The sequence below is a fragment of the Peromyscus maniculatus genome, chromosome 3, assembly GCF_049852395.1.
Source record: "Peromyscus maniculatus bairdii isolate BWxNUB_F1_BW_parent chromosome 3, HU_Pman_BW_mat_3.1, whole genome shotgun sequence".
NCBI classification, from domain to species: Eukaryota; Metazoa; Chordata; class Mammalia; order Rodentia; family Cricetidae; genus Peromyscus; species Peromyscus maniculatus.
In genome coordinates this window covers 138,496,482-138,522,307 of record NC_134854.1, presented here as the reverse complement: position 1 = coordinate 138,522,307, position 25,826 = coordinate 138,496,482, and the positions used below count along the sequence as shown (strand labels likewise).

The following is a 25,826-nucleotide window of genomic DNA, read 5'->3' as shown; positions in this document are numbered from 1 at the left end:
TCATTAAAGAACTAAGAATACTTATGAATTAAACACATTTCTGATCTAAGGCCTCTGGCCCAACAGCTGTCTTCTTCAATGTATGACTGGCACCACTATTATTTATCCTGTGGCCAAGAAAGACAGTTTCAAGTGTCTTTTGTAATCATCATCATGTTTATCTTTAAAAACTTTCCTTTGCCCAAATTTCTTTAAATACTCATGGTATTTCCATTGAAATACTCATGGTATTTCCATTGAAATGCTGATCTGTTCACAAAGATTCTTAGAAGAATCTCTAATTACTATTTAGGTTACCAGAATGTAGTATATCTGGGTATTCACATATATAATATATGAGACAGAAACTGAAAGAATCAGCTCAGGATGCCAGAGGGGGAAAAAAGCACCATAGGCTGGGTGGCCTAAACAATGGAAATATGTATCTCATCGTTCTTAAGACTGGGAGCCCATGGATTCAAGGTTCCAAGTAGATACATTCTAAAGCCACTTTTCTTGGCATGTAAGTAGTTACCAGTCCACTGTAGACACACATGGCCTTTTCTTTCTATGAGAACATGGAGAAAGAAGTTTCATGTCTCTTCTTACAAAGATACTATCATGAGAACTGCACCTCATGTATCCCGAATTTATACACTAAAGGCCCCAATCTATAAGTTCCATCACATTGGGGATTAAGGCCTTAACCAAAGAATTATAGGAGAAGCTGGACATGGGAACACACGTAATCCCAGTAATCAGATGACTAAGGCAGCAAGACAGTGACTTTGAGGCTGCCCTGGGCTATATAAGATATGCCAGGCCTCTGGGCTGACTATAGAGTGAACCACTCTCATAAAAAGACAGGTTGTAGGGACATGAACATTCAGTCACAATGACGTGTATTTACATATTACAGCTTAAATATGATTCTTATGAGGTTTTCTTAAATAATTTCAGGCAGGTATATGTTTAAGACATTCAAATTTGCATTGAGAATGATGAAAGTAAAATCAAAATAATCTCTAGCTAATTGAGGACAGAAACCATACAGTTATCTTAATAGACACAGAGAAGGTCAACAACTCTTCGTAATACAAGCCTGAGGAAAGCAGGAGCAGAAGGAACATACCGCATCATAATAAAGGTATATACAACACATAACCAACATGACACTAAATGGGGAAAAACTCAAAATCATTGCTTCTAAAATCAGGAATAAGACAGAGTGCTCATTCTTGCTGTTCCTATTCAATATATTGCTCAAAGTCTTTGCTACAGTAATAAGGCGAGAAAGAAACAAAGGGAGAAGTCAAAGTATCTATCTCTATTTGCATATGACACAATCTTATACTTAAAAGACCTTAATGACTCCACCAGAAAATTCATATCGAAGAAATACTCTCAGCAAAGTAGCAGTTTACAAACTCAAGATACAGAAATCAGCAACCTTTCTATATATTAATAACAAACTTGCTAAGAAAGAAATCAGGGAGAGAAATCCTATTTATAATAGCTCCCAAAAAATAAAAATAAAATATACCTAACCAAGGAAGTGAAAGATCTCTGCAATGAAAACTTGAAGACAATTAAGAAAACTGAAGACAAGAGAAGATGGAATGACCTCCTCCCCATCTCATGGGTTGGCAGAATCAATATTATGAAACTGGCTATACTGTCAAAAACAGCCTACAGATTCAGTACAATTCCCATTAAATTTCTGATATTCTTCATAGAAATGGAAAAACAATCCTAAACTTTATATGGAATCACAAAAGACCCCAAATAGCCAAAGCAACCTTGAGCAAATATTAAGGTATTACAATACCTGATTTCAAATTATAGCACAAAGCCGTAATGATACTATTATAAGAAAAACAGGATGGCACTGACATAAAAACCAGATATTTAGGAGCCAGCGAGATGGCTTAGCGAGTAGAGGATCACATGCTGAGACTGCTGGCCTGAGTTCAGTCCCCAGGACCCTCCTGGTGGGAAGAGAGAGCCAAATGAAAGGGGAGGAAGTGACTTTGAGAGAGGAGGGAGACCAAGAGAGAGAGAAAGAGTAGTGGACACACATGACATGAAAGAGAAGGGACTATTGGAGGGAGGCAAGGTGACTGGAAAGAGGATGGGACAGGGCAGTAGGGCAGGGGAATGAACAGGAGCAAAGGGAAGTTCCCTGTATGTATGAAAATGCCATATGAAATTCACTACTTTGTATGCTAACTTAAGAAAGCAAGAAAATAAAAACATTAAAGAGCCTAATTGCTACTTAATAGGAATTAACAGGATAATTACACTGTACTTTGAAACTATGAAAATAATTTAGTTAATGAATGCTAGTTTATTAAAAAGAAAGAAAAATCCTGAGTTAGATAGGGAAGCTAGTACCGATCCTTAGGTTAATATAAAACTTCCTTATTACATTTTTATTGATTGTGTGTGTGCACACACACCAGCCCACATGTGGAGGGCACAGGGTAACTTTCTGGGGTTGCTTCTCTCCTTTTATCATGTAGGTTCCAGGGATCAAACCCAGATCAGCAGACTTGACAGCAGGTGTCTTTAACTGTTGAGTCATGTCACTAGCCATAAGCTTGATATAAAACTACTACCAGAAACCCAAAGGCTACTCACTCTATGTGTGAACAGTCCAAAAAGGATTCAGATAGTTAGTTACATCATACTTGGACCAGAGAAGTGATGATAAGAAAAAGACTTAAAAGCCATGTAATTTGAAGATAGATGCTTCTGCAGAAGTCAGAAAAGAACAGACAAAGAGTAGCTTGTGAAGCAGTGGCTACCTACCTGTTTGAGTCTGGTGAGAAAGACTACCCACACACTCTTAACTGAAAAACACCCATTACTTCATAGGCACCTGTTGTGGATGATTGATTGATAAATAAAACACTGATTGGCCAGTAGCCAGGCAGGAAGTATAGGCGGAGCAAGCAGAGAGGAGAATTGATAGAACAGGAAGGCAGAGAGAGACACTGCCAGCTGCTGCCACGACAAGGAAGATGTAAGGTACCGGTAAGCCACGAGCCACGTGGCAAAGTATAGATTAATAGAAATGGGTTAATTTAAGATAGAAAAACTAGATAACAAGAAGCCTGCTGCGGCCATACAGTTTGTAAGCAATATAAGTGTCTGTGTTTACTCGGTTGGGTCTGAGCAGCTACGGGACTGGTGGGTGAGAGAGATTTGTTCTGACCGTGGGCCAGGCAGGACCAGGAAAACTCTAGCTACAGGCACCAAGAAGCAGCTGCCTAGTTCCATTGCCAGCCAGAGCCCCCAAAGATCAGGAAGACATCTGTACCCAACCTGAACTGCAGAGAGGGCCCCCCCAAAAAACCAACTTGTTCAGGACCATATGACATGCTAGGCTCAAGCACTGAAGGACATTGTTTCTAGGGGAGAAAGGGAACAAAGCCCAGAGACTACTTTCAGTAGCCACGCATCTCAGGATGTCACATTCCAGCACATTCAATAGTTAGTCTTCAGAACCACACGTTAGGAAGGGCAAGAGCTGAGGGAAGTTAATCCAAGCCTACCTCAAGAACTCAACTGCACCTTTTTTTAAAAGTAATTCCAGTAGTCAAAGGGGAAAAGAAGGGGTGGAAACTTAGGAGTGGCATTTTGTATCTTCAAATACACTTGATAGTTTTTACCTCCCACCATAGTGTGGTCTTATGGTTATCTTTTGCCTTGTGTTTATTTTTATAGGTAAAATTTCCATGGTTGATATGTATAGAATTGTATTTCTCATGTTATTGTGATTGTTTGATGATATATTGTTTTAGTATAGAGATGTCCAAATATTAAATACATGTCTTACTAATAAAATAAATTTCAATCTCAAAATGAAAAGACCAAAGGAAGTGCATGTGAGTGCCAACATCAGGTACCAGCCAAGGATTTCAAAGTAAACAGAAGAGGCTTTCAAATGCCCTGGAGCTGAGTTATGGGTGTGAGCTGCCTGACATGGATGCTGGCAATAGAACTCAGGTCCTCTCCAAGTGTGATATGTATTCTTTACCTCTGAGTCATGTCTCCAGCCTACCTGCCCATTGCCTTTTTTTAAAGATTCATTTGGAATAAAAGATAGCACACTACACCCATGCATGGACTGTTGAATCCCTGGGGAATAAAAGGGAGACCGTTGGAGAGCAGCCTTCCTGACAGCTAAAACACGCCAGCTTTAGCAAGAAAGAAAGAGGAGGAGGAAATTCTGGGGAACTTCACAGGAAAGAAACTACAACTTGTGATGTGAAGGCCTCGGTCCTGACCAGGGAGTGCTGTCTTCCTAGAAAGGAGGGTGTGACAAAGAGGGTTGGAACCTCTGCTCCAGATGACAGCAGGGAGAAAAGGAAGGAGAGGGGGAGGGTGGGGAGGGAAGGATGGAGAGAGAAGTAGAGAAGGGCAGAAGACAGACTTTAGGGGCTGTACCTCCTAGGGCAGGATGGTTCTAAGGAAATCCTCCTTTCTTCTGGGTACTTGACTGCAGCAGTGGCAGAAGCCATCTACAAAAGATCGCTGCTACGTCAGCCCCTGGGCAGCTCTAGAGAGAAAGACTCCATCCTACTCAACTCACCCTGGGAACCTAGGGCATGTGCCTTGGGCCTATGACTTGAGGACTGAGGATGGGGACACCTGCCCCAAGAGGAACTACACAGAGATGGATCAACAACTCCCCCATTCCTGGACCTCCCCAGGGACATCACAGAGCCGGGACCAGCATCCATGCCATAGCCTCATAAAGGCAGGACCTATATACACACTCCTCTCCAGCCAGAGACTGCACAGAGGCAAGCTTTCTCCGCCCCTCCTTCTCTGTCAAGGAAAAGAAAAGCATATAGACCCTGCACTCCTCTTTTCTTCACTTCAAAAGAAAAACATGCAATTATTTAATGAGTTTCGTATGTGTATATATATATAATGTATTTTGATCATACTAACTCCCCGTATCCTCTCTCAATCTCCCAGCTATTCCTTCTTCATAACATGTCCCCCCTCCTGCTTTATGAGTTTTTAAATGACTCCCTGAGTTTAATTAGGGTTGCCTACATGAGCATGGATGTGGTATTATTTAATAGAGCATGAAAAACTTACCAATGGTTGCAGCACTGGAAAAAAAAAAATTATTCACCCAGCCCCACAGGCACTAATTGGCAACAGTTTCTAGGAGGGATGTCTCATAAACACACACACACACACACACACACACACACACACACACACACACACACACACACACAATCCATTCTGGTATACACCTAAAACCCCAGCACTTGGGCAGAGGCCAACTTGGGCTACATCCCAAAATTTGGTCTCAAGAAAGAAAAAGCACAACACAGTGGTTGCTGGGTTTAGGGAGTAAAACTTGACCCCTGAGTCAATGCTACTATACTCGGGCACTAGATTTTCCTCTCCTTCCCCTTCACCTGAGGCTCTTGGGTCCCTGGGTTGTCGCAAGCTTCCAAAATGGACACCCACTTTACTGTCTGAGGAATCATACTTGCTTTTCTTCTTTGCTTTTGTTTTTGAGACAGGTAGAATATAGTCCAGGCTGACCCTAACCTCTTGATCCTCCAGCCTCTACCTCCCAAGTGCTGGGATTACAGACATGTAATACCATGCCCATCCAGGAATCATACTTTCTTATTTCAGGCTCTATTCCCATTATATATACTAAAGATAAGTTCAAATTCTTAAAAAAGATTCTTAAAAAAAAACTTGGCCAAGAATTGTGGGCATGTTTCATTTAAATTACACATTTCATATATTCATATATAACACTACATTACTTATAATGTATTATGATAACTAAATTATATACAAAAAGAACTAGGAAGAATTTATATTCTAAAGTCAGTAACAAAAGTCTATTTGGTTTTGGTTTGTCTTTAAGAATGGAGCCTTGCAAAGTGGTCAAGCTGGCCTCAGCCTCCTGGGCCAAGTGATCCTCTTGCTTCTGCCTCCTGAATAACCTGGCTGAGCAGAAATCTGCTTTTCCCTACTTTTGAATAAGTTAAATTTGAAATTATCATATCAATGAAACTCACTGCACTTGTTTATTATTTTCTTCAATATTAGACACAAATTTTATGCAGTCCTCCACAAATTACTACCATATTTTCCAGAAATGTTCTGTTTACTTGTATCATCCACAATTGGTGAGTAGTGAGATGTTTTAAGTCTTTCAAGTTTGGAAATAAAAGTATACTTCTAAATAATTCATAGATCAAAGAAGACCAAAAATGAGGGAAATTCTAAACTCACCAGGACTCTCCAAAGTTGAAAACAAAGTTGCATGAGTAAGGGGCATGTGCGTGTGTGTGGGTGCATTCTCCTATGAGTGTGTACACATAGGGTTGTCCTCTGACCCCCACTATACATACACACTGTGCCACACTCACACCCACACACATAACACAGATACAGACACACAGAGGCAGATTTTTAAGAAAGAAAGAAAGAAAGAAAGAAAGAAAGAAAGAAAGAAAGAAAGAAAGAAAGAAAGAAAGAAGAGAAGAGAAAATGCAATCAGTAAGAAAATGGAATAAAATGCTGAAGGTATTGGGAACCACCTGCCAACCTAGATTTGTATCTCTATAAAATTACCTTTCAAAAACAAAGGAGAAGGAGGTAATTCATATTGAGGCTAGAAAGTTGTTCTACTTAGTTTCTTTGTGGTTGTGATAAACAGACCAAAAGAAAGTTGGGGTGCAAAGGTTTATTTTACCTTACAGTTACAGTCCATTATCAAGGGAAGTCAGGAGAGGAACTCAAAGCAGGAACCTGGAGATGAATTGAAGCAGAGACCGTGCTATTTACCGGCTTGCTCAGCTACTTTTCACATATAGCCCAGGCCCACATGCCTAGGAACAGCCCCACTCAGAGTGCATCAATTAGTGATTAAGAAAATTCCCCTCAGACATGTCCAGGGGCCAATCTACTAGAGGCAATTCCTCATTTTAAGGTTCTTGCTCCCTGGGTGATACTAGTTTATGTCGAGTCATCAAAAACTAGCCAGCACAAAAAGTCTAAGCTGGATAAGGAGGAAGTGAGATGGGGGACAAGCAGAGTTATAAGGCAGGACAAAAAGTAAGGTTATACGAAAAAGCCATAAATCAAATTTTGCAATTGGCAAGCTAATTGAAAAAACAAAATTTGGGGAGATAGTTTGCAGAGTTAATGCATTCACTACCAAGCCTGATAACTTAAATTAGATCCCTGGAATTCGCATAATGTGAGGAGGGAACTGACTCCTGCAATTCTTCTGACCTACACACACCTGCCATGAAATGCATGCTCACAAAAGCATGCAAGTGCATGCATACACACACACACACACACACACACACACACACACACACACACACACAAGCACAAATAAATACATATGATAAAAAAATCTTAATTTTTTTTACAAAATGAGTTTAGATAGAGGTAACCAGCACGAGTGAATAATGCTACTCCCATTAGGATATTAATAGAATATCTCAGATCGCAGTACAGGGAGTAGGCTACCTGGCTATAAGTTGTTGGTCATGGAAGCAATCCCTGAGGCCCCCAAAACAACACAAACAATTGCCTCTGCAGAACTATTGCTGCCAGGCATGGTGATGCATGTCTTTAAACCCAGCACTTGGAGGCAGAGGCAACTGGATCTCTGTGAGTTCAAAACCAGTTTTCCCTACATAGTGAGTTCCAGGACAGCCAGGGCTACATAGAACAACACCTGTCTCCACAACAACAAAATTCTCTAGTCATAGAACACAAATGAACCTGAAACTGAGCAAGAAGCTTCTTCCTGCTCCTCAGCCCTCACAGTACAAGAAGATGTTATGCAGCCTCCTGGAGGACTAATGTCTTCTTATGCAGCTGGGATCACTCTGTGCTCCACTACCAACCACCCAGGAATGATGCGCCACTGTTGCGATGGCATGACTGCTGTAGGGGTGACCAAGTGCATTCAGGTCAGATCTGAGCCCTGCTCCACAAAACAGAAGTCATGATCAAAAACTAGTGGCTGGGAGTTCACAGGCCCTAGTGGGAAACTATTATTGTTTTGCTAAATGGACATGATGTGTCTGTCAAATTGTCATCTAAATAATTACGTTTATACCCATTGACTAGTGCTGCTTTCAGATTTTTGCAGAGGGCAGTTGTTAGTGCAGACTGATAACAAGACAGAGTCATGAAGCAGCCAACCTTCAAGTGCTCAGCTACAAATGGAACATCTATATCACCTCCTCTAAGGCGGACAATGAAGAACAGATGGAAAGAATACAAGAGCCAGAGAAAAGGATGAAGTGCTGTCGAAAGCTGTCCTCTGGGCATGGCCTGGTTGTTGTACTCATGAATTCACAGCAGCTGTGGGGGCCTGTGTAATACTGGACCCACTGACATCCTGTAGCAAACGGGGAGGGGCTCAAAAGGTTCCAACCTCTTCCCCGATCTACAGGCAATTAATGGTTGCTGGTAAAAGGACATTTCTATAACGGAGTAATCCACTAATAAGGTACCAAATGCTTGTAAATAACGCCTCACCCATGCCCCTGTATAAATCCTTAATGAAACTCACACCCTAGAAAAGACAAGAAAGTAGAAGGTGAAATTAGAGAAAATGTGTTGGTGGGAATAAGGCGAACAAGAAAGGGAAATTCGGCCGGGCGGTGGTGGCGCACGCCTTTAATCCCAGCACTCGGGAGGCAGAGCCAGGCGGATCGCTGTGAGTTCGAGGCCAGCCTGGGCTACCAAGTGAGCTCCAGGAAAGGCGCAAAACTACGCAGAGAAACCCTGTCTCGAAAAAACCAAAAAAAAAAAAAAAAAAAAAAAAAGAAAGGGAAATTCGAGTATAATGAAAAAAATATTTACATATATTTATGAAAATGTCATGTAAAGTCCATTATTATGTATAGCTAAAATATCCTACTAAAAAATTTAAAATGCAAGTAAAATATACTGCCTCAGATAAAAATTGAGAGAATTTGCTGCCAGTAGACATACTTTGCAAGAAATACTAAAAGAGGCTCTTAGAAAAGGGAAGTAATATAGCTAAGAGACCCAGATCTGCATAAACAAACCACAAGAAGTAATAAAGGCAAAACAGAAACTCTGCATTGACAAAGAACAGTTTGTTTAAAAAATATTAGTAAAAATATACATGATGACCATACTTTACATATTATATGTGGGTGAAATGAATGACATCAATGTCCTAGGAGTCTAAGAATTAGGACCATTTCACTATTGTAAGATACTTCATGAAGCAGTTTGGTGTAAGTTGTGAGTGAATTTAAATTAGATGTAAATAGACTGCAAAGTCTATGATGGCTACTTTAGAAATATATTTGATATTCTAAGAAGAATAAAAAAAATCATATAGAATAATCAAATTAAAATAGCAAAATAAGGGGAGGAAGAAAAATAGCAACCAAGAACAATGGTAACTAACAGAAAACAGTAACAAATATGACAGATGTCAGTCTGACCATATTTGAATCCCCATCAGTTAAAATTCAAACACTGTTAGATTTTAAAAAAAAAAATAAGACTACAGGAGTGTAGTTCATTTGATAGAGTGCTTGCCTAGCATGCATGAAGCCCTGAATTTAATCCCTAGCATGGCACAGACTGGGCACAGCAGTGCACGTCTGTAACTGCAGCACTTGGGAGATGTAGACAAGGAAGTCATCCTCATCTGCACAGAAGGTTCAAGGCCAAGACAGGATACATAGAGCTTTGCCTTTAAAAAAAAGAACAAAAGAAAGATGGGGGAGAGGGGAGGGGAGAGGAGGAGAGGAAAGGAAAAAGGAAATGAACAGCACTTGCCAGGCATGGTAACATAAGCCTGTAATCAGTTTTCAGGAAGCTGAGGCAGAAGGATCATTATTTCAAGGCCAGCTTGGGAGCAGCAAATTCCAGGACTAGCAACAGAGTGAGACCTATCTCAAAACAAAATAAGAAGCAAAGAAGAAACTTCACATAACTCATTATACGTTGTATAGAAGAAATACACTTTATACATAAAGACATATCTACAACAAAAGACTATCACTATGTAAGGCACCACTGCTAACCTTCTCAGTTCTGAAGTCTGGGCTCTCCTCGGCTGCAGCTACTTTTTTGCTTTATTTAGATTAGTGTTAGCCCAGGGTGTCTTTCATTTTTACTTCAAATTGGATACTCTTTTCCTTTTATTGAGAGGACATAGTAAGCCCTAGTGTATAGCTAAAAACATGCAAATTATGTGGAAAAAATAAACCTTGGCATAAAACTAACCATAAATGTGAAAGATCTCTATAATGAAAATTTGAAATTATTGAAGAAAGAAACTGAGGAAGAGACTAGAAGATGGAAAGCCCTTCCATGTTCATGGAGTGCAATAATCACTGTTGTGGAAATGGCTTTCTTTCCCAAAGCAATCTATAGATTCAATGCAATCTCAATCAAAATTCCAGTGACACTCTTTACAGAAATAGAAAAAAAAAGTCTTAAAATTAATGTAGAGCACAAGACCCCAGAGAGCAAAAGCAATCCTGAACAATAATAATGCTGGAGGTATCATTAGATCTGATTTCAACTTTATAGAGCCATAGAAATAAAAACTGCATGGTACTGGCACAAAATCAAACTTATTGATCAATGGAATAGAACAGAGGACCCCGTTACATGACCATGCAGCTACAGCCATCTGATTTTTAACAAAAATCCACATTGGAGAAAAGATAGCATCTTCATTTAACACATGATGCTGGGGAACTAGGTATCTACATGTAAAAAAGCAGAAATGAAGGCCTTCTCTCTCTGCATAAAAGTCGCCTATAAACAGATCAAAGACCTCAACAAAGATCTGAAACTCTGAAACTGCTAGAAGAAAAAGCAGAGTGCCTTTCAGGATGTAGGCATAGGGAAGGGCTTTCTGCACAGGATCCTGCTCAAGAAACAATCTAGCAATCAACAAGTAGGTTCTTGTGAAATTTAAAAAAAAATTTAATGGCATAGAAAAATGCCAATCAAATGAAGAAACAGCCTACAAAATCAGAGAAAATTTTGCCAGCTACACATGTCAAGAGGATTAGCATTTAAAATACACAAAGAAATAAAAAAAAAAAAAACTAAAAATCAGGAAAACATCAACCCAATAAAAAAATGGATCACGGAACCAAACAGAGTTCTCAAAAAATGAAGTGTAAATGGCTAATAAGCTTTTTAAAAAATGTTCAACATCACTGGCCATGAGGGAAACGCAAATTAAAACTGTTTTGAGATTTGATCTTCCCTCGGCTAAAATAGCTACCATCAAGAAAGAAAAAAGTCAACAAGAGCTGGCAAGGATATGAGGAAGAGGAATGGTTACCCACTGTTAGTGGGACTGTAAACTGGTGACACCATTATAGAATGGAGTGTTTCTTTTTGCTTGTTTGGGTTTGTTTTGTTTCATTTTTCAAGACAGGGTTTCTTTCCTTGAACTCAGAGATCTTCCTGCCTCTGACCCCTGAGTGCTGAGATTAAAGGTGTGCGCCACCAACACGTAACTAAGTGAGTGTATGGTGATATTTTACTTGTACTGAAATGTGATTTTATTTGTATGTTAATAAATAAAGTTGCCTGAGGGTCAGAGCAAATAGCAAGCCATAGCAGAAGCTGGGCGGTGGTGGTGTACGCCTTTAATCCCAGCTCTTGGGAGGCAGAGCTAGACAGATCTCTGTGTGTTCAAGGATACAGCCAGCATGGAGACACACACCTTTAATCTCAATACCAACCACAGAAGACCTGGAGGTCTGTATAGATGGGCGGTGACGAGGAGGTCATGTGGTTAGGTTTACACCCAATGAGAGGCAGAATAGAAAGTCAATAAAAAGGACAAACACACAGGAAGTAGGTCTCTTGCTGAGGAGGACAGCAGCGGCAGTGAAGGGTAAGGTTTTTAGCTCTTAGCTATCGCTCTGACCTCTTGGGCTTTCATCTCTGCATTGGCTCTGTTTCTTATTTAACAAGACGGTTACATCTACATGAGTGTTTCTCAAAAAGCTAAAAGCAGAACTACCATATGATCCCATATTGCATTCCTGGGCATAGAAAAAATGGACTACATATTCTACTACAGAGAAAATGCACATATATCATTGTTATTCTATTCACATTATCTAGGGAATGAAATCAACCAGGATGCCTACCAATTAAAGAATGGATAATGAAAATGTGGTACATATACACAACAGAATTTTATTAGGCTGCAAAGAAAAATAGGCTGCAGGGAAATAGAAGGAACTAGAAAATATGCCGAGTGAAGTACCCAGACCCAGAGGGACAAACATGATTGTTCTCTGTTATATGTGGATGCTGGCTTTGAATTTTTAGATTTGTGTATTTAATTTGGAATATCTTGTAGAGCTCAGGACGCTGAAAAAGACACATGCAATGGGAAGGGAAGCGGCCTCAAGGGGTAAGAATACATTAGAACACATATGCTGTGAAATAAAGGAGGAATACTGAGGATTAAAGGATTAAGAATGGATGCGGGTGGGGAGACAAGGCAGAGGAAACAGGGTGTAGTTGAACCCAGACTAAGAATATATGAAAAGTCCTTATGGAAACCCAACACTTTGTAAACTAATTTAAAAGTTCCTTAAAAGAAGGAGTTTGACCAGAGGTACTCTGCATGGCAGACAATGCCTCCTCCAGAAGACATGAATTATTAAGCAAAAATTCACTGCAAGACATGGGATACCTTCCTACAAGTTATTAGTCAGGGAGGCCCCAGAGACCCCCAGCAATGCAGGCTTTTGCCATTGTTCTTGGTTGTCCAGAAGTAGATGACAAAACCCTATTGCTGAGGACACAACACACTTTGCTTGATGGACAAAGAAATCAACTGGACCTGACCTAAAAACTTCCTTCCGTTGACTAGCTTTCATAGTGCCAGAGGTGCTATGCAGGCTGCTGGGAGAAAAAGCCATTGATAGTATCACTCAGCAGCAAAACCTGCATGCTACAATACTAACCTGTTCGGCAAGATGTGCCCACTGGTACAATAGTGGTACAAAGGTTATGGGGTTAAATACCACATTTTTATTGGGTTTGAAGCACACTTTACAATAGAGAATTCATGTCTGATACATGAATCAAAACCTGGTCAAAAGCCTATAGTTAGGAAGGTCATAGACCCTAGTGGGGAGTTCATTACTGTTGTCTTGTGTAAGGATGTGTTGTCAAACTGCCTTCTTAATATTTGTGTTTATACACACAGATTAGTGCTGCCTGTATCCTTGGCTAGAGAAGCTCCTCTCTATAGTGGTGAGCAGTCAATGCAGAGGTTCAAAACTGGCCAAAATGTTGAGAATAGTGAGCACTGAGTGCTCAGCCATGACATGACATCTTTATCAACACATCTTTCCTTTTCCTGCTGTCACCAAGGCTCAGGAACATTGTGGAAAGGGGGAAGGAAAACGTAGGGGTTGGAGGGTGGGAAGGAGTGCTGTGAAGTGCTGTCTTCTGACATGATATGCTCACTGCTCTCAGGGACTCACTACAGCTACGGTCACCTGCACAAGACCACGCCAACAAGATCAGTCAACATTCCAGCCAGCAGCATTAGCTCAACTCAGTCGGTTACAAAGAAATCAATCAAAAAGAAAGGACATAAAAGGTAGAGAGGGGCACGTTGAGGGAACCTGGGGGGATAGAAAAGGGCACTCTGGGGTACACATGATAAGATGCACTGATTATATATATGAAGTTGCCAAAGAATAATAGTAAAAAATATATACGGATGAACACTCTTTAAAAACAATAACAAAATATTTCTCATTTTTCCACATACTCCAAATCTGTGACTCTTGGAAAATTTTAAAGGCAAAGTTCCAGAGGGTGTTCCACAGCCAGCAACACAAACAAACAAGAATATTCTGAATAGCACATTAAAGAGACTCAATAGAAATTATCAAGACTTTTGGTAAACATGACAGCATAATACTGACAAATGGGTCAGGACAATAATATATAGAGAATATGAAGTGAAAAAAGACAACTACTAAGGTAAGGTTCTTTTTAAATCTACGCAGGAAAACATCTGGTCCTTATCTAATCTCAGAATAAAGAGGGTTATGCAGAAATGGCAGATTACTCTAAAAAAGGACATGGTTTAGAGTAAAGAGGTCTTTTCTTGCCATGTTACTCTCCACTGTGTCAGTGAAGGGAGTCTGCTCACTACATCGCTTCGGGAGCCCACATTGACGGAACAGCAGCTGTCATGCATAAAAATGGTTGTCTATTTGTAGCTCATAGTCCATAATTAATAATATGGCTCCATTACTTATAAGGAACCACAAAAGCAATCCTCCTCCAAGTACAGGGAGAACATTTTTTTTAGGGAGCAGCAATGCCAAAACCAAAGGCATATGAGGGACTCCACTGCTCCAGACAGCCTCTTACAGTTCTTGGCACACGCAGTATTTTGCACACCCTCTAGAAAGGATGTCCACACCTTCGTAAACCACTGTTCTGGTTAGTAAGCTCCAGAAAGAAAGTGAGAGAGCCAAGGTATAGCCTTCCCCAAGTGTACAGTATGTACATTAGGTTCTCAGAAACAAATGACACTATCTCCAGACTAAGCATTTTCCTTGATAAGGAAAAGGACATTTTACATTTGGTAATTCATGTAATCCTGAGAAGATCATTGGCAATTCTTGCTATCATTATTCCTACTCATTAAGGAATGCTAATTTGGGAGCCAGTAAGATGTGCTTTAGGGTGCAACAGTGGATCAGTGGGTAAAGGTGCTTGCAGCTTGCTACCAAGCCTGATGAACTGAGTTTGATCCCAAGACCTACATAGTAGAAAGAATCAACTCCCATAAACTGTTCTCTGACCTCCACATGTGTGCGTGCTGTAGCAAGCATACATACATGTGCATGGATACACACAAAATAAGTGAAAATGTGATTTTAAAGATTAATGTTAATTTGCTTAGTGGACTTGGTACTTCTGTCCCTTCCAGACCTGCGACAGTTCCCCGACAGCTACCTCTTCCTCTCTGCTTCAACACAATTGCTCCTAGGTCACCGGTCTCCTTAGCTTCCTCCACAACTCACTTTCTCCCCTCGCACCGGGCACTAGTAGTTCTGAACTCATCAAAAGTTACCCAAAGGAAAAACCTCCTGCAGGAACAACTATTCCCTCTGCAGGACTAACTCAAGCACTGGCCCCTCTGTCCTCTACAGCCACATCTTACTAATTTGGAGTCTTGAGAATCTTCCCATGTTAGTTCCAACTGACATTCAGTGAGGAAGAAAAAAGCCATCCAGAAAAGCATTAAAACTGGTATTTTAATGAAGGCTGTTCTTTTGAAGTCTCCTACAGAACACAATGACTCCCTCTGCCTCTGTCACTTAGAAACAGGGGTACATGTGCCATTATTTGATGTGGTTCTAGACTCAGCTGCCCCCCTAAAAGTACCCTAAGGGAGAGGGATGAAGGAAAAGCAAATATTCAAAAACTCGGATATCCAGAATCCTTGATCTCCCAAAGATCCACCCACTCTCATCCTTCTGTAATTCTGCATTTAAGTTGGCTGGAGAGCAATCCTAATTAGTACCTTCATATTACAAATGAGTCCTAGTTGACTCCACCAGCAAAGATCTATATAGTGTTATAGGGAATGATTTAATTTTCTAGTCAAAACTGGACAATCATAAATGGTAATCTGAAATCTGAAAGAGTAATAGTAACATAAAGTAACATATGACACCACAAATACATATACCACAAAAAGATATTACATGTCATTCAAAATCCTTGCTATGTTAGAGAAACTTTGAATATATATATAAATGTAACCCAAACACTTAGAAAATCTCCATTGTAAAGGGGGAAAAAAGGATTTACAAACTGGCATAAAAAACAAATGAATAAAAAAGCAAGTTCTCTAAAGGGAAATAAATTACATTCGCCATTAAAAGCAACTGCAAAATAGTTATGGTTCAATTTGTGCAATCATCCTAACTTGCTAAAACTATTTTGAAATATTTATTTCATGACATTAACATAATGCCAGAGATCTGAATTAAGAAAATTTTGTGGAGGGGGATAAGACAGAGAACAAAGGAATACAAAGGAGGCAGGTTCTATGTTGGTAACTGTTGAAGATAAAATGGAGATTTTATTATTCTATTCTTTCTAATGTCATATGTTTAAATTTTTCTCCATTGAAAAACTTTTAAGATATTTAAACCTCATATTGTAGAAACTAAGACTAGTACCTTCCAATCTTTGAATTTTTCCTTTCACAGAGATAACAGCTTCAAAGGGTGAAACTCTTAGTTCAAAACATGTTCCAGTCAATGTTTCGATGAAGAGTTCCATGGTGTCATAGAAAGGAAGTTTGAAGTAAAATGGTCCCACGTTATCTTCATTGAAGAATGGAGGCTCTTTTCTGTTATCCATTACTTTGACTTTTCTAATTCCTCTGGAATATGTTGTATGCAACTGTATTCCAGTTCTACCCAAATCAGCTTTGAACATTGGTAATATGTATCGTTGTTCATGTTTAAGTTTTGTACCTGAAAAAACAAAAGTTCATTTTTTAAAACAAATCTTTAAGTCCCTTCTTTGTTAAGGTTTTCCAAATAACTCTGGCTCATACTGGTCTTCCAAACAGTCTCAACTTACTTTACTAACTTTACCTGTGTCTAGTAATGAACTTTCCTTCCCTGCCTCTGAAATCACTCCTGATGTACATTATTCATGAAGAATAGATAAACTTTTGATTCCTTATGGTACCTTACCAGAGTTTAGCATTGTTGCTAATATACAACACATGATTGACAAACATTTTTGCTAATATTCAAATTCTACATATCAATATAGTTTTGTAAGACTTTCCAAGTGTATGTACATCCGTTTCTAAAATATGTTTCTCTTTTAAACCATATAAAACTTTAGCATCTTATACATAATTACACTGGATGAAAAGAATGGCAAACAACCTAATAAGTCCCTTTAAAATTGATCCACTAAATAAATAACCAATGGTAATGATGTAGACACTAGATAGTCTCTACTCACAAGCATACAAGAGTAAGAGAGACAAACACAACGGATAGACACTAAGGTAAGTTAATAGTGTAGAACTGGCAGCAAGAGTGATCACTGAAAACTGCTGTTATTTGGAGAAGATCTCATGGGGGGGGGGGCGGAGTCCTAAACTTAAACAACACAAATGAGTACCTTTCTGGAGAGATGAGGAAATCTTTTTTCAAAATAGTTTTGTTTAAATATAATTCACATACCATAAATTGACTTACTTAACATCCTAAATTCATTCATTTTTAATGTAAAAAATGTTCAACCACTGCAACCATTATTTCCCCCAGTGATGGGGGCTGACCAAGGGCTTTGGGTATGCCAACCATAGGTTATTGATGTCTAGCCGTGAGTGACATCAATAACCTCTTGCAATCACCTTTACAATATTTTCACCACCCCAAAAGCCTTACACCCAATAGCCCAAATTTCCCCATTGTGGAATATTCCTTTACACTGTCTGAATATATGTCGCTGTGACTGGCTTAATAAAGAAGCTGACTGGCCTATAGGTAGGTAGGATAAGGTTAGGCAGGAGAACCAGATTAAGAGAATGTTGGGAAGGAGAAGGGCAGAGTCACAGGAGTAGTGAGCCAGATGCAGAAGAAGCAACATGGGAAGTTCGTAGATGAAGTAAACGAGCCACAGGGCCACACACAGATTAATAGAAATGGGTTAATTTAAGTTGTAAGAGCTGGCTGGAAACAAGCCTAAGCTATTGGCACAGCAGTTATCATTAATAATAAGTCTCTGTGTGGTTATTTGGAAGTGACTGCCAGGACACAGAGAAACTCCATCTACACCCCATTCTAAGTCCAAGGTAGCAACTATTCCACTTACTTTCTTTATAATTGCTTATTGCAGACACTTCACATAAATGAAATGATACAATATATGGTATTTTGTGACTGGCTTCATTGCTTTGCATAAAGTTTTCAAAGTTCATCCATGTATTAATACTTCATTCATCTGTATGGACCTGGTGCATATTATCTCTCCAGGCACTGATTTAGGTGCCTGGGTAGGTTCCAATTTAGAGCTAATGCACATACTGTTATAATGAACAATCAGCTATCATTTGGACAAGTTTTCTTTTCTTGATGATACATAGAAGTGTATCATCAAGATTTCTTGATGATACATCTAGAAATGGGTATGCTGGGTCACATGGCAACTGTACTGGGCAATTTATGGAATTATTAAACAGTTTTCCACGTAATTTGAATCATTTTATAATAAAGTAACAATAAATTGAGGGTGTAGATTTCTTCACATGTTTGTCAATAATTTTTATTATCTTTTTACTAAAGCTATCCTAGTGAGTACATGGTAGTGCACCATGGTTGTAATTTATACTCTCAAATGATTATGAGCATCTTTTATGCAATTATAGGCCCTCTGCATCTCACCCTTGGAGAAATATCTATTCATAGCCTTTGCCCACTCTTTACTACTGGATTGAAAGTATTTCTTTAAAAATATCCTAAAGGACAGGGAAGAGAGGTTGTGAGAGGGAGTACAAGGAAAGACAGCTAAAATTAAGGGCCATTTGAGGCAAAATATAGAAACCTAGTACAGTAGAAAATATATACATATATGAAGGTAAATTAAATGAAATCACCAAATAATAGGGGAGATAGCATCCCAGCTGGCCATCTTTTGTCACCAAATGAAGCTTCCAGTGCTAGGACTGGGTTACATCTAATTGAGTTGTTGGCCAAAGGGGCCCACGGGAACCCCCAAACAATGCAGGCTGATGCCAAGGCTATGGGTTCCTCTGCACAAACTGACAGCAAGGCCCCAATGCTGAAGACAACACCTACACAACTCATTGAACATGGAGACATCGAGCTGGTGCCTGCATAGAGCCTTCACCCCCACATTCCAGCATCTTTGATAAAGGAAGGCACTCTCCATGCTATCAAAAGAGAAATGTAAACACTGAGCCAACCACAAACCCTTTACCTATAATGGTATACTGCCTGCAAGATAGGCTAGGGCAATGGTGGCACAAAGCTTGGGAAAGTAACCAACCAACAACTGTTATGATTTAATGCCTACTTCACAAGATGGAACCCAAACCTGACACTGCTTGAGACTAAATAGCCCAAGGACCTAGGGTAAAGCCAAATCATACTAGTCTAAGAAAAGAAAAAAATGTAGTGATAAAAATGACTCCTAATAACATTCTGCTATACTCACAGATTAGTGTCTTGTTCAGCCACCATCAGAGAAGCTTTCTCCTATAGCAAATGGGAATAAATATAGACCCACAGCCAGACATTATGCAGAAAGTAAGAGACCTTGGAACACTCAGCCTTAATGGGATGTCTCCATTACATCCCTCCCCTCAGAGCTCAGGGAACCCCACAGAAGAGGAGGTTGAAAGAATGTAAGAACCAGAGGGGATGGGGGACACCAGAAGAACAAGACCCTTTAAATCAACTGTGCAAAGCTCATAGGAACTCACAGAGACTGAAGCAGCAAGCACAGGGCCTGCACAGGTCTGCACCAGGTCCTCTGCAAGTATATTATGGCTTCCAGTTTAGTGTTTTTGTGGGATTCCTGAGTGTGGGAATGAGTGAGTCTCTGATTCCTGTGCCTTCTCTTGGGCTCTTTTCTCTCTGTTGTTTGTCTTGTCCAACTTTAATCTGATGGGTTTTGTTTTATCTTTTATTTTGTTATATTTCTTAAAAATGATTGAATGAAAAAGTAGTCACTAGTGCCATGTCAGAGAAGCAGCAGGTGGCAATTGACTTCAGGAGTCCAGCCCACCAGAATGCAAGGCACTGATGAGTAAATCTCAGATAGATAAGGTCCCAAGGGCTTTGGCTCCTGAATGTCTCTTGCTACTGCTGTGCCTTTTCATGTTTGCCACTGTCGTTTTTCTCTGGTATCTGGCATGATATAAATGGGTGTGGGGGAGATCCCACTGCCTTTAATGTAGTGTGTTTATCTTATGGAAGTATCCTGCTCTACTGGGCATTTTTACATGTGGATTATTATGAAGATGATTTCCTCTTAAATTGTACTGTTTAAAGTATTACCCCCGCCCCTGATAAAGCAGGGGTTGTAGAGGGTAGAAAATAGGAACAAGGAAGTGTCACACAGATAGGACTTATGAGTTTCTCTTCAAGAAAACAATCAGGTCCCAGGAGTTACCTCAAGTTCTTTTTGATATTGGGAAATGTGTTCATGGATTTTGGTGTGCATTGTGGCTAAAATAAAGCTTTAAACAATGGACTTCATGTAACTAGAAAACAAAGAATTAGATGGTTAGTTAAGATAATTGGACTGGACTCTAAAATATGAAAAGTGAAACTAGCAACTTGTTTTTCTGGCAATAATAAAAACTATGTAAATGGTTAAGGCTCTTGATCTATGTTTTTCACCTGTAATATGTAAAATGTTTAATCATGTAAGGGGATATGAAAAACATCTTGGTTTTTACTTATACTCATTGTAATCATTTACTTAACAAACAAAATATAACCACACTGCAAATTTTATACTGCTTAAATGATTCTGCTGAGGTATATAAGCTGTAAGGAAAAAATAAAGAAGTTAGAAGGAAAATACCAGGAAAGATGTAGAAGGTAGACATCAGGAAGTAGTGAGAAGGAAGTCATTAGGAAGAAAGGAAGGAAAACATCAGGGTAGAAGAACAGAGCAAAAAGGAAGGGAGGAAACAAACAACAGGAAAAATAATAAAGAGAAACTTTTATCCCTCAGAAAAAGAAGTCTGTGTGTTTCTTCTCACTGACTCTGCAGCTCATTCCCAGGCTCTCTGACCTGCAGAGGGCTGGGCCCTCTGCACACTAAAGGTTAACAACTTCACTATTAATGGCGTGGCACTGCCATTACAGGACAAACCTCATGTTCAGGAGTAGCTGACCAACACACGATGAACTCCACCGTTTTGTGTGTGTGTGCTTCTATTTGGTTACAGTTTGTTGTGGGTTTTTTGTTTGTTTTTATCTTTTTGGATGGTATTTTATTTTGTTTTCTTGGTTCTGTTGTTGTAATTCTAAAGAGAAGAATGTTCTCCCTAATAAGTAAGGAGACTTACTTTTAGGGCAGTTTTAAATCCACAACAAAACTGAACAGAAGTTACAATGAGTCCCCACAGGCACCTGTTCCGCCCCTATATCCTGCACTAACACAGGACACTATTAACAACTGGGGAACCGACACATCACTGTCACCAACACAAAAGCTTACACTAGGGTTCGCTCTTGGTGGGGTACCTACATCTTTCAGGTGTGGACAAACATATGAAAACATGTATTTACCAGGACAATGTCAGGGTAGTTTCAGTATTCTAACAATTCTGTGTTGGGGCTATTGATCCTTCACCATGCCTTGAATTCTCAGCAACTTTTGATCTTTTTAGTGTTTCCATAGCTTTGCCCTTTCCAGAATGTCATGCAGTTGGAATCACACAATCTTCAGCAGTTTCAGAGTGGTGTCTCTAAGGAACACACATTTAAGGCTCTTTTGCAACATTTCACACCTTGATGGCTTGTTTCCTTTAAGTGCTAAACTATGCTCTATTGTCTGGATGCCATACAGTTTCATTTATCCATTCTCTTACTGAGAAATAGCTTACATACTCCATTTTTTTTTTTTGAAATTATGAACAAACTTGTAGATTTTGTACACGAGTTATGGTTATATATTTTAAACTTATTTAGACTAGATTTTATTACAAGAGCATTTTCTACTTTTTGTGCATGTGTGTGTACATTGTGTGCATATGTACATGTGCATTGTGTACAGTTGTGTACATTGTATACACATGTATATGTGCATGTGTGTACACTGTGTGCATGTGTGTACACTGTGTACATTTGGAGGCCAGCGGTCAACATCAGATATCTTCCTCTATCATCTTCCACTTTATGCTTTTCAGGCATCACTGACCCTGATGCTCATCGATTCACCCTGACTCGGGGACTGGCAAGCCGAGGACTCTTCACTGTCTCCACACCTCAGCCCGAGGATCACGGGTGCACATCACTGTGCCAAGCTGTTCTTGCAGGCACTGGGCATCCAAACTAAGATCCTCAGGCTTGTACGGTTAGCATTACTTCCGACAGCTGAGCCCCACCCTACCCGACTGTGTTTGGTTTTCTTTTAAAGAAACTGCCAAACAATATGCAAAAGTGGCTAAATCATTCTGATTTCCAGCACCAACGAAGAGTTTCTAATATCCTCTGTCATCACATCATTTTGCGCTGTGTTACGGGTTTTGATTTCAATTGGCAGTTCTCTAATAACACATGATGTAAGCACAGCTATCCTTTGAAAATATAGACTGACCCTATTATTTCTAGCTGAAGGCCCTATCATGGCTTCCACTGTCTGTACAATAACTTTCAAACTCCTTAGAAAGACTTGTCCACATACACATTCCATCTCCCAGCCCATTTTCACCTATCTACACACTTCCCCCAGCGTATCTATGGTTCTTCCACCTTCTAGTTGTAGCCCCTATTTTATGGCTCCTGCTTTGTCCCACTCAGTGTCAACTCCACACATGGCTTCCTAAGTGCCTAATCATTCCTCAAAACTCAGTTCTAAGGACTATACATACACCTCAAGAGAGTGCCTGCCTGCAATACAAAGGACTACATACACCTCATGAGAGTGCCTGCCTGCAATACAAAGGACTACATACACCTCAAGAGAGTGCCTGCCTGCAATACAAAGGACTACATACACCTCAAGAGAGTGCCTGCAATACAAAGCCATGGGCTCAGTAACCAGCACTATACCTCTCCCCAAAAACCTCAGCTCAGGTATCAACTATCCCATAAAATCTTTTATACTTACTATCTTTTGTATCCATGTCATATATGACACCATCAAAACTGCACTGCTTACATACCTGTCAGTCTTGTGCTAGTAAACTATAAGCATTTAAGGGAGGAATGACTTCTCCATCACTCAGTATAGCATCCTGTACATATTGGCACCCATTAACGGTTGTTCAATGAAATTCAATTAAAAACAATTTTAAGAGATCTCCATTGATCTTTATATTAGACAAAATTAATGATATATGTAAGGGTATTATCCTGTCACAGAAATGAAGAAATAGTGGTTATGCTCCAAAACTGTTTGGAGGAATATTGGTTTCTTCTGGGAATCTCATTCTGATTCACCACATCAGAATCTATAAAAATCATAACAAACATGTACACACTTCAGAGAGAGTTTTTATAGTTCTAATATAAAATATTATTAGGAAACTTGAATTATGCAGATAGCTAATGTTCCTTTATAAACGGCATCATAGAGCCGGGCAGTGGTGGCGCACGCCTTTAATTCCAGCACTTGGAAGGCAGAGGCAGGCAGATCTCTGTGAGTTCAAGGCCAGCCTGGTCTACAGAGTGAGTTCCAGGACAGCCAAGGCTACACAGAGTAACCCTGTCTCGAAAAACAAACAACAACAACAAAAAAATGGCATCACAAGAAGCAAAGCTGTTGCTGACAGCATAGTTGTTCTGAGTGGAGCTATATAACATATCAAAATGATAAGTAACAAATAACAGCAACACAAAGTACTGTGCTGTTCTACTGTCGGTCATAGTGAGAAGGGCACATTACTCTCTACAGTGGTACTGTTCAGGTTTCATTATCCTTACGTCATTTATAGTGAATGTGCAACTTAGTGAGAGTACTTTCCCAGCACATATTGGGCCCTAGGCTCAATCTGCATTTTCGTAAAACAAAAAAAAAAGAAAAAACAAAAACAAACCCCCCAGAATTACAGTGAAATACCCACTGATAACATGCAGATATGTTTTAATGCCCTTATCACATTATACCAAAGAGTATACAGTGATACACTGTATCAGTATACGGTATACACAGAGCTACAGAAATATCAGTGTCTGCTTCTTCAACAGCAATCCTACCTACAAAAAAGCAGTTTGGAAGTCACATGTTAGGAGTGCTGAGATGAACATTAGAGAAGGCACTGGTGACCAGTGTCTAGGAGAACAACTTTGAGGTGCTTTTTATCCTTGGTCTCTGAAGTAACGAACAAACTGAGGGGAAGTAGAAGGTCACAGATCTGGAAGTCCTAAATCTGAAGTGAGACTAGATCAAGTGACTCTGAGTAGAAGAAAATTAGCGCTGCAAGGAGTACAGTATCAATGGTGCTGGAACCTCCAAATGAAGTCTGGACCCAGTCAGCGGGAGAATTTTCTATGTACAAAAAGGGCCGAGGGCGGTAACCATAACTGAAAACAATTGTGTATAGAAAAGTTAAACTTCTCAACAACGCCTATCAGTGTAACGCTCTTGGGTCTGGATAAACCATAGTAGAATACTTCAGGACAAATGGAAGCTCAAGTGGGCCCGTCAGCACAAAAACTGGGCCCACTGAGAAGGACTGCAAGCCTCCTCAAAGTGGCATGCGGACTGCATGAACACTGGAAAACCAACGGACAGTGACAACCCATACTGATGTGAAAGGATACAAGTCAGTGAAACGATGCTTAAAACTGATAAATTAGCTTAAAAGCTGGGAGAAAAACTTCAAAATGAATCTGCCACATTTATTTCATCATTTCAAATTTTCTAAAAACACAACCGCAAAAGCAGCAGTAAGTGCACGCAATAAGTAATTTCAGTACCTTGGACTTTTGCTTCCTTCTCGTCCAAAGAAACTTAGCCACACGACGAGTTAGCTTTTAAATTTTTCGCCCAACATAAAAATACCCACAACACGATGCAGCCATTTAAAATGCAGACACGTATACTTGTACAGATATGTGAAAATCGAACTAAAAAGAGTGGAATCCCACTCTAGCCTAGGACTGATGCCCAAGTGCGGCTGTGCCGCCCTGGGGCCAGGGACCACGGCCCGCAGGGACCACACTCAGGCCCAAAGTCGGGTCAGCAGCGCCGGGAACCGAGGGCGCGACCAGTCTGTACCCAGGGCGACGGCTGTCCGGGTCCCGTGAGTCCGGAGCAGAGAAGCGCGGAGGGCGCGACCAGGCTGCAGCCGAGGCAGGCGCACCTCTCCCGCCTGCCCGAGCCGCGAAGACGCAGCGGGGCCCCTCAGCCGCCCGCCCGCCCGGCCGCGCCCCGCCCCGCTGCGCCCCTCACCCGCTCGCCCTCCGGTGGTCCCGTCCGCCCGCTCGCTCGCTCGCTCGCCTGCCCGCAGGCCGATAAGGGTGAGCGCGCCTGCGACGCCAGCCGACGCTGGCCTGCCAAGCCCAGGCCCCGCCCTTTGTGACACCGCTCACCAATCGCCGGCCAGCGCTGCCGGCGCCCTCCAATCAGCCTGCGAGGGGCGGGGCCGAGTCTTCCGAGGCTGGCCGTTGCTCGGACGCCCGGGTCGCACGGGCGTTCAGGAAGGGTTGTCGGTTGGAAGAGGCCCGGATGTTGACCCTTTATTACTGACGCGGGACCCGGCTGGGGCAAGGCAGGAGGCTGGAAAGAGGCCACAGTCTACGGGGAAGAGTGGGCGCCAGGGCGCAGCAGCCTGGCTGGGGCACAGCTAAGGTTCTCTGGGGGATAACCTGTCCACTCGTGGCCTTGCCAGTGTCTGGAGCACCTAAAGGACGTCCAGGCTGGCCTGACTGAAACGCACCACCCTCTTTGTGCTCCACTCTTTCCTGGCATTTCTGACTCAATTGTATCATCTGTAAAATGGGGACATTCTTATACCTTGCTTATAAGGGCTTGTGACTTTTCTGTATACCTCTTGCATTTGAGCAATTACTGAGGACTAT

At 40.7% G+C, this 25,826-nt stretch overlaps 1 protein-coding gene across 2 annotated transcripts in view; it reads right to left on the bottom strand.

Annotated features, from left to right (window-relative positions):
- Zfand4 (zinc finger AN1-type containing 4) overlaps positions 1-25,396 on the bottom strand; it is an 80,965-nt gene extending 55,569 nt beyond the window's left edge. The window contains exons 1-2 of one of the 2 annotated variants that reach the window (XM_076567678.1): positions 25,198-25,396; positions 16,254-16,553 (exon numbers count right to left, since the gene is read on the bottom strand). In XM_076567678.1, the coding sequence (XP_076423793.1) occupies positions 16,254-16,515 (262 nt within the window). In that variant the 5' untranslated portion in view covers positions 16,516-16,553; positions 25,198-25,396. The other variant, XM_042273910.2, reaches the window with a different exon arrangement.
- Positions 25,397-25,826: the final 430 nt, after the last annotated feature.